Source organism: Aptenodytes forsteri, unplaced genomic scaffold (genome assembly GCF_000699145.1).
Source record: "Aptenodytes forsteri isolate BGI_AS27 unplaced genomic scaffold, ASM69914v1 Scaffold348, whole genome shotgun sequence".
NCBI lineage: Eukaryota > Metazoa > Chordata > Aves > Sphenisciformes > Spheniscidae > Aptenodytes > Aptenodytes forsteri.
The window spans coordinates 527,814-540,274 of record NW_008794169.1 but is presented as its reverse complement, the minus strand read 5'-3'; the positions used below and the strand labels follow the sequence as shown (position 1 = coordinate 540,274).

Genomic DNA, 12,461 nt, shown 5'->3' with positions numbered 1-12,461 from the left:
AAAGACAACCTATTTAATACTTGTTGATTGTCTTTGAGTATCTTGCTATGTGTGTAAGAGATGATGTGTTAACACTTTGAACATGTAAGATGACTATTGAAAGCACTCTGAAATATTGAAAAATTTCAACTGTTTTATTTCCACTTAGTGAAATATTAATAAACATATCATGGGAGTGCGATGTCCTATCGGAAAGAGTGTTTCTTGTAACTGAAAACTGGCCAGCTCGCAAATTTAAAATTTAAAATGTGGGCAGAATATAAAATGATATCTTCAAGGTTTCTGTGGAGACATGCATGTCTCCTCTGAGACATCCTGTGACATCCTGTCACCTCTGAGGGGTGATAATATGGGCAGTTATGTATTTACATACAGTTCTGAACAGTGTGTGAAAGCAAGTACATCTGTGACACACAAACCAAGATAACTATTCCAATCTTGCTCCCTTTGTTCACTCTGTTATTATATTGCTATCAGATTCTGAGCCCGCAAAGTTTTAAATAACCTGAATGTATATTTCCAGTTGAGTTTAATTAAACTTGAATTTGTTTTGTTGGTGGTACTAAGTAATTAAGAATTGGATTAATTGTTGTAAGCTTTGATAGTTTCAAGAAAACATGATTGTGTTTGCAACAGGCATATAGGAACACTTTCCATGTAACTTATCTTTGCAGAAGTGTTGAATACAGATAAATAAGTGGAGTTGGTTTTGTTTGTTTTATAGGTCTACCTCGATCTCGTAGTCAGACGTGCCTGCCTGAACTGTTAAGATTTCTGGGACAAAATGTACATGCAAGGAAAAATAAGAATGTTGATATCCTTTGGCAAGCTGCTGAGGTATTTATTAACATAAGCATCTCTGCATAGTTCAGTTGATTTTCTGTATGCATATGTATTTTCCCCTTTTTTGTTACCGCTATGTTCGAATTTCTTCATTTGCTTTCATGTAGCTTGGAAATGCTGCCAGGTTAAACCTCCTCTAGAATGAGACACGGGGAGATAAAATGTATTTTCCACATCAGTATTTTCCCTACAATTCATGTAACGAGGTTTTGCTGTCTCAACGATGACAACTTTTGACATCAAAAGTCCTACACAACATTAGTGTCTCTCTAAGGAGGATAAGTACAGGTGTGTTCTCTGACAGAAGGTTATGCATGAAGAAGGAATGATGAATTGTATATCCCATTTCTAGATATGCCGCAGACTAAATGGTGTTCGATTTACAAGCTGTAAAAGTGCCAAGGATAGGACTGCCATGTCGGTCACCCTAGAGCAGTGTTTGATCCTACAGCATGAACATGGAATGGCTCCACAGGTCTTCACCCAGGCTCTGGAGTGTATGAGGAGGTAAGAGTTTGACTGCGTCACTTATTCCTAAATGAGGAACCATGCAAACTGCAGAGGAGCAGTGGTCTCTGTTTCTATCAAAAGGAAAAAAAAGTAAAATAAAGCCAGAAAACTGCAAAACTGGCTGCTAGAATTCATCCCTCCCTTGCATGTATTAGTTGCATATGCTAAAGCTGGTTGTTACCGGATTGGATCAGATGGGCGTTAGTTTTCAGTAGTGAATCGGGAGTTTTCAAAGGAGCATGTAAAAATGTGTTTTCTGTTCATGCTGAGCTTACAGAACAGGAAACTGGTGCTTTGAAAGTTGTTTAATGATGAGGTTACCTTAACTGTCATAGCACTGGGTTTCTTAGTTCTAGATCAGGCAGATTTCTCAGGGATGACCTGTCTTTTGTTCTTGGAAACATAGACACTTGCAGTTTGCACTGGTTTGCCACGTGTATTCTTTAGCAGTGAAACACTGCTCACTGGGTGAAATGTCAGTATGAGTGTTTCACAATACAGCAACCAAATTTCATCACAATGTGTCAGTGTGCTGTTGTCGTATCAATATAATGATGTTCTGTATTCTGAAGCAGCAGAGAAGTTTGCACAATTAAATACTGTACTAAAAAAAAAAAAGAAAATCTGTTTACTGTTGTTCAATGCCTTGTTTCAAGCACTGCTGGAAAACTCCGTAACTCACATACCAAAAGAAAGGATAAGAAATCTAGCCTTAGTCTTTATCGATGTAGTTCAACAATGCTGTTCAGTCCTGTTTTTCAACATTCACTCTTACTGAATGTACTGTACTGTGTGTCTTCTCACCAAAATCTCTAGAGTGTTCAATTCTCTTATCCTTTCTGTATGTTTTTGCTGTTTGACCCTTTCTTACTCTTCAGTTACCTAGAAGGAAAATGTCTCACATAATAACACTTGCAGCCTCTTACACTAATAATTTGGTTTTTGTATCTACATCTAATTGGATGTCACTGGACTTTCTTATTTTACTTTTTTGCTGCACTTTTTGCTGCATTGTTACAGAGTTAGTACAGTACATGAAAACTGCATTCAGAGAATAGTTAAACCTTGGTATTAGAAACAAAGCTTGGAGCAGCTTTTTGAGGGAGAAGTTATTAACTTAAAATGAAGCTAAGTGGCTCTCAAATGTCTCTATTTAAATTATGCAACTTGTCATCTTAGACATCTGAAACAAAAAAAGCTTTGTTGCACAGTTGTTTATTTAGTAAGAATAAAAACTGAATGAGTATGATACTAGGAATCTTGTTATTTTCTTTAAATTAGTTACTGAGTTAATGTGGGGTTTTTTAATGCAGTTGTGGACACAGTAGAGACAGGTTAATAATAACATTGTTTTGGACCTTCAGACTATCAATTTAATATAACACAGGATCAGATAAAATATTGACCCAACAAATGCATTGCTTTATGTTGACCTACACAGGGATATTGAAAGAGGGCCAATTTAGGCAAAACCTTTGGCTAGTGTGTTCTAGCAACATCAGGGACTTGCTCTAACAGGTGAAAGATGTGACTTTCTCTTCTTCTGTTAAATCTTTGACTAAGAGAGATTGTGCAGAACAAATACTGACTAGTCCTGAAGGAATACTAAGATTAGACCATTCTTCAAGCCCATCACTCTCTCTTCCTCACATTTCGTTCTCTTTGGGGTAGGTTGTTGTGTTTTTAAAATTATTTGCCAATTCTGCTCGGGAACAATGACACAGAATTAACAGAGCTTAACGAGAGAGATAGGATTATGGAACAAATATGTAGGATTCCAACTCCGCCCAAACCCATTTCAACCTGGACAGGATGACCTGACCTAGATGACAGACATAGGAAGTGAGAGAGTTGCAAATTACTTCCAGGGCATTCAGAAAACTTGCTTTTTCTTTTAACTTGGATCTTTCATTTGTGTAATTGTACTAGAAAAGGAAGGCTTGGTTCAGTCTTGAAGACTTCTGAAGTTTCTGGGACAGTTGGAAGGACAGGGAAGAAGCACTATTAAGTTGTGGGAGTCAAAGAAAGTATTTCATCTCTTCTCTACTGGTAACTTTCCAGAGAAGAAAAGCATCCTTGCTTACACTGTTCTTGAAAAATTAAGAAAGCACCCTCTTCTTCAATGTGATGTTGGTCTTCAGAGGTGTTAGTTCCCGCTTACTCATCCTCAGGGACTTCCTTTCCTTCCTAGTCTTGTGATAATTACGCATCTGTGATAATTATGTTATCCAGTGAGCAGGGACATCAGGGAGAGAACACTGAGTGCTCCTTGTAGATTCTTGTAGAAATTCACAAATACAAGTTTGTGACTTTCACCTTAGAAACAAATATCCTACTAGAATAAACTCACTTTCTGTAAATAAGTTGCAGCTTTTCCTGTCCCAAATCAAATACATGGTAACTCACAGCCTACAACTAGTAAAATCATGATATGTCTGGAAGTCCAAGCTACAGAGGAAATGACTACCTGGCCAGTTAAAGGCAGTGTAAGAGTCAAAGTCCAACTGGATCACATAGCCTCTTCCATCTGCAGTAGTGCCAACACTCCCCACTAGACTTGTGTCTCCCTGCCCTCCCTCCTCCTACCAGATTACTGTCCTGTCAGATACGCCAGTGGAGCTGTTTGTGTGAATATAGTCTAATCCAGTTTCAGTCAAAATCAGCCTAGGTAGCAAAATCCTTTACACGTTTAAGGTAGTCCAGCTCATTTTCATTAAACCAATTAGGAAGTTGAGAGCTGTCTCTGATGGGGGCTCTTGAAAAGCAGCTGGAAATGGGGTGAGGAAAATAACCTCTTCCAGCTGCAATGGTGATGACTAAAAAGACTGCATAACACAGCCCTGACGGTCATGTTGTGATATGACCACTCACGGCAATAAAACTGCCATAAAAAGTTTGGTTGGATTTCTTCACTGGTTGACATGCTTTAAGAACAAAATTGTGGTGGGTTGACCTTGGCCACTTGCCAGACGCCCACCCAGCCGCTCTCTCACTCCCCCTCCTCAACAGGACGGGGAGAAAAGACAATGAAAAAGCTTGTGGGTTGAGATAAAGACAGGGACATCACTTGCCAGTTACTGTTACAGGCAAAACAGACTTGACTTAAAGAAAATTAATTTATTGCCAATAGATTTGGATGGTAAGAAACAAAGACAAAAATTAAAATACCTTCTCTCCACAACCTCTTTTTTCCCAGGCCCAAGTACTTCATTCCTTTGTTCCCAACTCCTCTACCTCCTCCCCACACTAAACAGTGCACAGGGGATAGAGATCAGGGGTCTGTGGTCAGTCCATAACAGCTCTTCTCTGCTGCTCCTTCTTCCTTGCACTTTTCCCCCACTCCAGTGTGGGTCCTTCCCACGGGCTGCAGTCCTTTAGGATAAACCTGCTCCTGCATGGGCTCTCCGCGGGCTCCAGTTTCCTTCAGGAAATATTCACCTGCTCCACCATGGGGTCCTCCACGGGCTGCAGTGTGGATATCTGCTCCACCGTGGTGTTCTCCACGGCTGCAGGGGAATCCCTGCTCCAGCATTTGGGGCACCTCCTCCCCTCCTTCTTCTCTGACTTTGGTGCTCACAGAGCTGTTTCTCACATCTTTTCCCATTACTCCTCACTGCCATGCAGTGTTTTGCCTTTCTTTACAGATGCTTTCCCCAAGGCACCACCATCATGGCTGCGGGGCTCAGCTGTGCCTGCGGTGGGTCCATTTGAGCCGGCTGGAACTGGCTGTGTCCGGCATGGGGCAGCCGTGGCCTCTCCTCACAGAGAGGGTTCCCATACACAAGCTGGATTAGCAGGAAATTTGCTTTGTCTGTTTACCCTGGTCCTCTCCTAGAGGTAGTCTGCCGATGAATGTTTTGATGTGAGACACTGTGTACAATTTGGAATATTTGGTATTTCCAAAAGGTGACTTTTCCCCCCTCGGGTGGAAGCATCCACATGGGCCAAGAGTGACAGAGAAAGCATTTTCCAGCTCTTGCCTGCATTCCCACTGTATGTGTCTGTGTGTATGTCTTTGTGTAAAATTGAGTAGCTTGATACTAATTTTTAATGACAGAGAAGTGGCATGTGTTGTCCATAATGTCATCTTACCATTTTGAGCCTTCTTCCTTCTTTCCCTCCCCCATTGTTTTACTTCCTTACCTACATCCTAAAACACTTTTCTTCCTCCAGACTATTCCGTTGAACCTTTATCCACCACTTTCCAGTCAACATTAGCTTTCTGCTCACAGATCACACCCCAGTTCATTTAATATTCTTTCTATATTTTGACTGCCTTTCAGTGCATATTTATGCCCAGGCAATTGTCAACAAATACATGTGCTTTTTCTTACCTGTACCAGATACATTCCTGTATGTGCTCTCATTATTCACCAGTAGCCCAGGCAGGAAGGAGAGTACTTGACTTTCAGATACGTGGGAGACTGCAGCTGCATTGACTTCTAAGTCCAGTCCTCAGGTCAGCCTTAAGCTCAGGTGCTCCTTTTATCCAGATTAGGTGGGCATTAGGTATCGACTGATGGAGAAAACTCAAACCTACACTATCGTTCAGTGCGGCCCCCCCTCTCAAGCCTGGATATTGCTGTGTATCCTACTTGCCATTCCCACTGCCATGTGTGATTGTGGGTTCTTCTCAAAGGTACTTATCTCCCCCTCCTCGCCTGCCACTACAAAGATAATTGGGAATTGGATCACAGACTCAATCTGCCCGTATCCAGTGTAGGCACCAGGAGTGAAAACTTATTTTAATCACCGATTTGGATGTGTTAATCCAGATCAGAAATACAGTTGGTTTAGTTCCCTGCCCACCTAAATCCATTTGATGTGAAGCGTCACCAGCATCTGAAGGCTATTTTTCTCTTTCACCACCTCCAGAGTATCTCTGATGTCCTCCAAGACATTGTCTGTTGGTTACCTAACCTTGCTACGCAACCAGCAAGGTTATGTATGACCTTTTATGGATGGAGCGAGTGCACTTGTTCTAACAGGATCAGGCTCACAGGTTGCATTTAGTTGTTGCTTTGTAAACTAAAAATAGAGTTGGACTGTACAGGGTATAAGAGTGATCCAAAATGAACCACCACACTACAAAGCCACAGGTTACCTGAAGAGGTGTTCTCCATTCTAGGCCTTCTGTGCTCAAAGCAATGTAGGAAGCAGGGGCATAATGAGATGGGCGGTGCAGCATGTCTTGCCTTCACATGCGTATATTGAGGTACTTCAGAAACATGCATTTTGGAAAGCGTATTGGTACACACTGGAATTCACGTTGAAGCAGAAAAATAAGTGGGTGATTTGGGGTTTTTGTTACATATGGAGCAGGTATTTAAGAGGTTAAATTATTTCACTGCAGCCTACATGGAAAGATGTTTGAAAGGGTCAAATACTACAATGGTTATTCATGTTCAGCTTGCTTTTCAGAGCTCCACTTCTTTGCAGCATGCGGAAGCATGGCAGAGCAGCATGGGCTATTATTGCTTGGTAATCTGAAAGAATGAACATGGAAAACCATTTATGTTCAACCTACATGTGTTTATTTTCAGTAGACTACAGTACTTCTTTCTTATTTTTCTCTTTTATTCTCTTTCCCTCTCCTTGTTTCTGTACTTGTGCTGATACATATTTTTGAGATGTTTTTCCACTCTTTCTTTACTTCATCTTCTGGTTTTGTTGTGCTTTCTTCCATGTTTTTTCATTTTCTTGACCACCTTGTGTTGCCATCTCTCTTTATACATTCATTTGCATGTCCGTCTTCCTTTCTGTTTTATTTTCCCCCCTCCCAACCTTCTTCCTTTTCACAGCATTGGAACACGGGAGGTAGTCACCCAGAAGAACTTGAGTGGCTTGGTGCCCATCCGAGATTTCAGACTAGATCCCAGCCTCCTCTACTCTATTCCTTTACTAGCTCTCAGCCCCAATTTACTGATTGTGTGGCTGTTTCTGAGCATAGCATACCTGGTGGCCAGATTACGTTGCAAGTGAAGATAAGGTTAAAAAAACAAAAACAAAAAAGTGCTTGAATGTGTATTGCCACTTGGTACCTGCTGGACAAAGGAATGTGTCATAGCATTGTCTGCCAAGAATTATTATTATGCCTTACAATTTTACGTTTCTATTGTACTAAACTGTAAATATACATCAAATTATTTTATCAAAAAGAATTGTATTGAAACTTTAAATTATTGTTCTGCTTTCAGTGCTTGTAACATAGTCTGACATTGGCCTGTTACCTCGTTACTTTAGCCGGCCTGAAGATCTCTTACCAAATATAGTTTTGTGTTACTTGTTTCATGTATTCCAGAGAAAGGAACTCTGTCTGAAAAGAATTTGTATCTTTTTGTATATTTAAGGTGTATGCTAATCTTGCCTTTCATTTTTACGAGGTATGAAGAGAAAAATAAAAACATGGGTGGGGTTTATAAGAAATTATAAGAAATTTATTTAAAGAAATAAACAAATTTCTACCTTCATTTCAAAGCATACTATCCAAATTACATTACTGAACAGTTTGTAGAACCATAGTCTTGTTCCTTTCTCATGGTTAAGTATGTTCCAATAGACTAGTGTACCCACTCAAAAAACAACTTGCGGTGCGCTGCATGCAGAATTATTTCATTCTATTTGTAGATCTGCATTTTGTAATGTATTAAAGACATAAAGAGAATGACTTGTGGTTAGGAAGAGGGTGTAATTGGCATTAGCCTGCTAATGATCCATTATCTGTTTCAGGCGCTCTGTTACAGAACTTACTCTGAAACAGGGTCATTATCATCCTAGAAGTTACAGATATTGGTCTTTAATATTTCAGGCAAGAAGAGGGAGGTATCAGTTAGCTCCTCTAGTAGGTGGGTTTGCGGTTTTCCATTGGGCTTTGTTTTACTTACACTAGACTAAATATTACTGTTATTTCCATTTTTAAGTGTTGGACAGCTTTAATAAATTATGATGTTGATAGTGACTTACTTAGAGATAAACGAATGATGGTAAGTTAACATTTATTTAAGTGGTGAGACTAAAGCGGCTTACCTAGTTTAGTCACACAGAATAACTGCAGATGAAATTTGATCATTTATATACAACACCAAACTGGGAGAGGCCTATTTAAACTGAAAGATTTTGTTGATGCAGTGGTCTGGCAGAGCTTGTCAATAGCAATAGCTGATCAAAAAACCTAACCTCATTTAATGTAGTTTGCTAAATTCATAAAGGGATTTACTTCGCTTGGTGCCTGAGATGACAGAAAATTGGGCTTCTGAGGAGAACTCTTCTAGTACTGTGATTTCTATTTTCTACTATTATTAACTCGCTCAAAAAACGTAGGTAGCTATAGCTTTTATTATCAATTCTAATGGAATTTGAAAGCTTCTGAGAGAGGTAAGCTTAAAAAAATTAAAAAGCACAGTTAGAATAAAATCCTAAATTTGGTGAATATTCTAACTAAAAAAATAAAGTATGTGGTTATATTTTTGTCTTCACGAAATCAGACTGTACAGTACACTATCTCCTGGTATTTTTCCCACTATTCTTTCCAATTTTGTTTAAAAATTTTTTATATATATATATTTAAGCATGTATCCTATTTATTTTTAGTTGCAATGAATTTAGGTAAAGCCTTACTGCTAATGAGATTTAAAATCATGGTATGATGGTATTGGACATATCCATGTCCTGTGCTGATATCTAGTACCACTGTGTCTCCATACAAATCATCTATTCTTTCTGATTAACACTGGTTCATTTGCTATGGGTACCAAAATCTACCTTTTTACAAAGTGAACAAATGTCAGGTTGGACTGTGGCCTTGTTCTTGCGATGTGATGAGTGTCCTGGGTTCAGTCTAACAAGATGCAAAAGTAACTTTAGTGGAAGTATCTCCACTGAACTCCCTGAGATTATTAATCTGTTTAAATAAAGTATGAAGGCTTTGCTCATGACTATCATTAGGGTTGCAGTAAGACCGCCCTTAAATTCATCTAGAATGAAAGCCTAGGCTTTTTGAAAACAATGTAGCTTTTTCTTTTTTTCTTAAACTTTGGTGGGGACAAGTTTTCATCTTTTTTTCTTTTTTAGCTTGGTCTGTGCTGTCGTTCAGGCATTCATATTTAAAATGCTGTAGTGCGTACTGCTTATGTGCCTCCAGCAGAAGAAACACGGCACATGAAATGGTGTGTGAAATATATCCTTGTCACTGTCTCTGTGGCCCGCCTGTGCCGTAGGGGGACATGTGCAATAACCAGATGCAGTGGAATGAATTATGAACAGAGTGATTCACTTTGGAGTGAAAATGCTCATCCAGCACCCCATATTTGCTAGTTAAACTTACTGGTTTTGTTAGTACTCTGAACTATAATTTGTGTAAATTTTTGATGAATCTATTTGACTGCAACAGCCTTTGGGGAGGTTCTGTAAAACACAAAACAATGCCATAAAAATAGTGTCATCACGTACGATCCAGTCTATAAAAGGCAGGCACAGAATGTGCTCCGGAGACAAATTTCAAACTTACTTAAACTGTTTCTTAAAGCAAAAAGTTACAGTGTTTTATGAAGTCGAACTAGGTGGTACCTACAGAACACGGTTACAGTCAGTTTAATTAACCAAAATTAGAAGAACGGCGAGGTCAGTAAGAGCAGAGAGCTTTCAAACTGAACCGGAATCCAAACCCTCCTTTTGAATCAGATGACCACAGTTTACCTGATAGATGCTGCAGCCATCTCCAAGACAGGAATAACGTGACATTTCCACCATAAGATGGTGTACTGTACACTTTGCCATGAAGTTCTAGTATTAAATCGTTGTTTAGGTTTCAGTTCTCTTTCAGGGAAAGACATTCTCCTGCAAGCCTAGATTGATTTATAATATATATTTAAAAGATAGTGCTTCCTCTTTGTACGTCTGTTTTTGGATATAGTCAAAGGAACTCTGAAGTAGATTTACAAGTGTAAAGAAGCCTTAAAACTGGAGTAGTTTTTTATTGTAGCACAGAACCTCTTTGTAGTGTGGGGCAGTTGCGCCAAAACATTGGGTAAAAATTAAATTCTGCACAGCTTTGTTTCGTCGGGGTGATGACTGCCAATGCAGCCAATCTTTTTTGCACCCACACAAAGCTGCTATTTCATGATGATGATTTTTTTTTTAGACTATGTTGATTTTCAAGTCAATTTATGCATGCAGAGATAACTGGAAAGTCATTATTTTTGTATCAGCTCTAATCTTTAAGTACGTACTGATAACGCCGACATACAGGGAACAATAGAATTACTTTAAAGCTCTTACTGAGAGAACAGCAGTTTTTCTTTTTCAGCCTAATATACTAATAAATTAGCAGAACTGCTCGTAAGCAATCTCTTGGGATCCCTTGTGCGATGAAGCGGCATGTGAACTCCACAACAGTGTACCCTGAAATACATGAAACCATCGTGAAAGAACTTTTTCAGTAGATGCACTGCTGCTTTTTAGAAATGCAAAACTAGCAATCAGACATAGCATGTATCCATTCTGTGTGCTTCTTACTAGCATTGTATGATGAGTCATCATTTTTAATATTTGCAGTGGCAAATTAATTAAACGCTCATTAAATATAACCAACTTTTTGTTAATGCTATAAAATAACCGGTTCATTTCATCTTAGTTTAAGTCTTTTTTTTTTTTTTTTCCTTTTTACTGCTGTCATTTTTTGTGCTTGTTTTTTTTCCCCAGTGAGGGTTGTCGGCGAGAAAATACAATGAAGAATGTTGGATGTCGCAAGTATGCATTTAATTCCCTGCAGCTGAAGGCTTTCCCAAAGTATTACAGGCCTCCAGAAGGAACTTATGGAAAAGTTGAAACATAAGCATACTATGTCCTTTAATTGCTGTTCCATTAAAACTCGTGGATACACTCTAGATTAATACATGATTTTGTCATCCAGAAGAGATAAATAACCTTTTTGTACGTTTCGCTAGGTTATACAGAGCATGTTACTTACAGAATTGGAATCCACAGTAACAATTATTCTGACACCTTAGCTTGAGAATAGTGTGATGACTCTGCCCGTTTAAATAGCCTTCAGTGTATGTAAGATGAACAGATATCGTGCTACTTAATAATAACCTATATGCAAATAGCTAGGTACCTCCTGGATGGGCAAGGACTCTAGGAACAGCATTTAGGCAGCTGTTTCACATAACATCTTTTTATACTGAGTTGCCTTGAGATTGAGCTTTTCATAAACTTTTTAAAACTGAGAGTAAAACTCAAAAGTTGTAAATAAAAAGGGATTGGAACTTAGACAGTCTAATAACTGTAGAATGCATTGTTACAATCAAGAAACCGAAGTTTGACTTTTAGAAAAAAAAACAGCACAATAAAAGCCAGGAGCGTAAATTGGTTTACTGTATATAGGATGCCATCTTCATCTATGAAATTAACAATACATAAAAGGCCAGGCATATGAGGTCTAGTTTCTAGTTCCATCTGAATAAAACAAATTCCTGTCATCTTCAGCAGATAAGGACTTGGGCCCACATCTTAACTGATTTTAAAAAATGTTTTGAAAACATAATGATGCTTAACCATTAATGCCAGCAACAGCTCCCCCTGCCCCTTCGAACTATAAGGCAAGTGCAACAAGCAAGTTGCTAACGTTGCACGTGACAGTGTGTTCCATGGTATTGTATATCAATTAACACATTTTTACCCATAGCTTTTTGTATCACTTCTGAATTGTAAGCATTAGTATCTCGGGGGGTTACATTTTTTTGATTAGTGTTCGATTTTTTTCCCATATCAATTTTGTATGTCAATACAAAAATGCTCCAAGTGCCCAATGCATCCCCGTTACTCCGTAACCAAAATTGGTTTCTGTTTACCTTTGCCTTTTACCTGGGCAGATGTTCAGAATCCTGGGGGGGAAGTACGACTGTTTTCAGGGTATCTCTGAGGAAGGTAGCGATGCCCCGTGCTGATAGAAAGGAACTGCTCACGTGCTACTGCTAATGCGTGAGAACCTCAGAGGTGTTCTAGCTTATGACTAAGGTGACCAGTTTGATAGCACTTGACAGAAAACGTTCAACAGATCTCCTCGGAAATAATCTCCCAAAGAATGCCTTTGAAGCTAAGATACCTTT

The 12,461-nt window shown here is 39.0% G+C and overlaps 1 protein-coding gene across 3 annotated transcripts in view; it reads left to right on the top strand.

Annotated features, from left to right (window-relative positions):
• INPP4A (inositol polyphosphate-4-phosphatase type I A) overlaps positions 1–11,676 on the top strand; it is a 77,889-nt gene extending 66,213 nt beyond the window's left edge. For all 3 annotated transcript variants that reach the window (XM_009281778.2, XM_009281785.2, XM_009281769.2), the window contains 3 exons: positions 725–837; positions 1,196–1,350; positions 11,053–11,676. In XM_009281778.2, the coding sequence (XP_009280053.1) occupies positions 725–837; positions 1,196–1,350; positions 11,053–11,185 (401 nt within the window). In that variant the 3' untranslated portion in view covers positions 11,186–11,676. The remainder of the gene's footprint in view (positions 1–724; positions 838–1,195; positions 1,351–11,052) is intronic.
• The last annotated feature ends 785 nt before the right edge of the window (positions 11,677–12,461 follow it).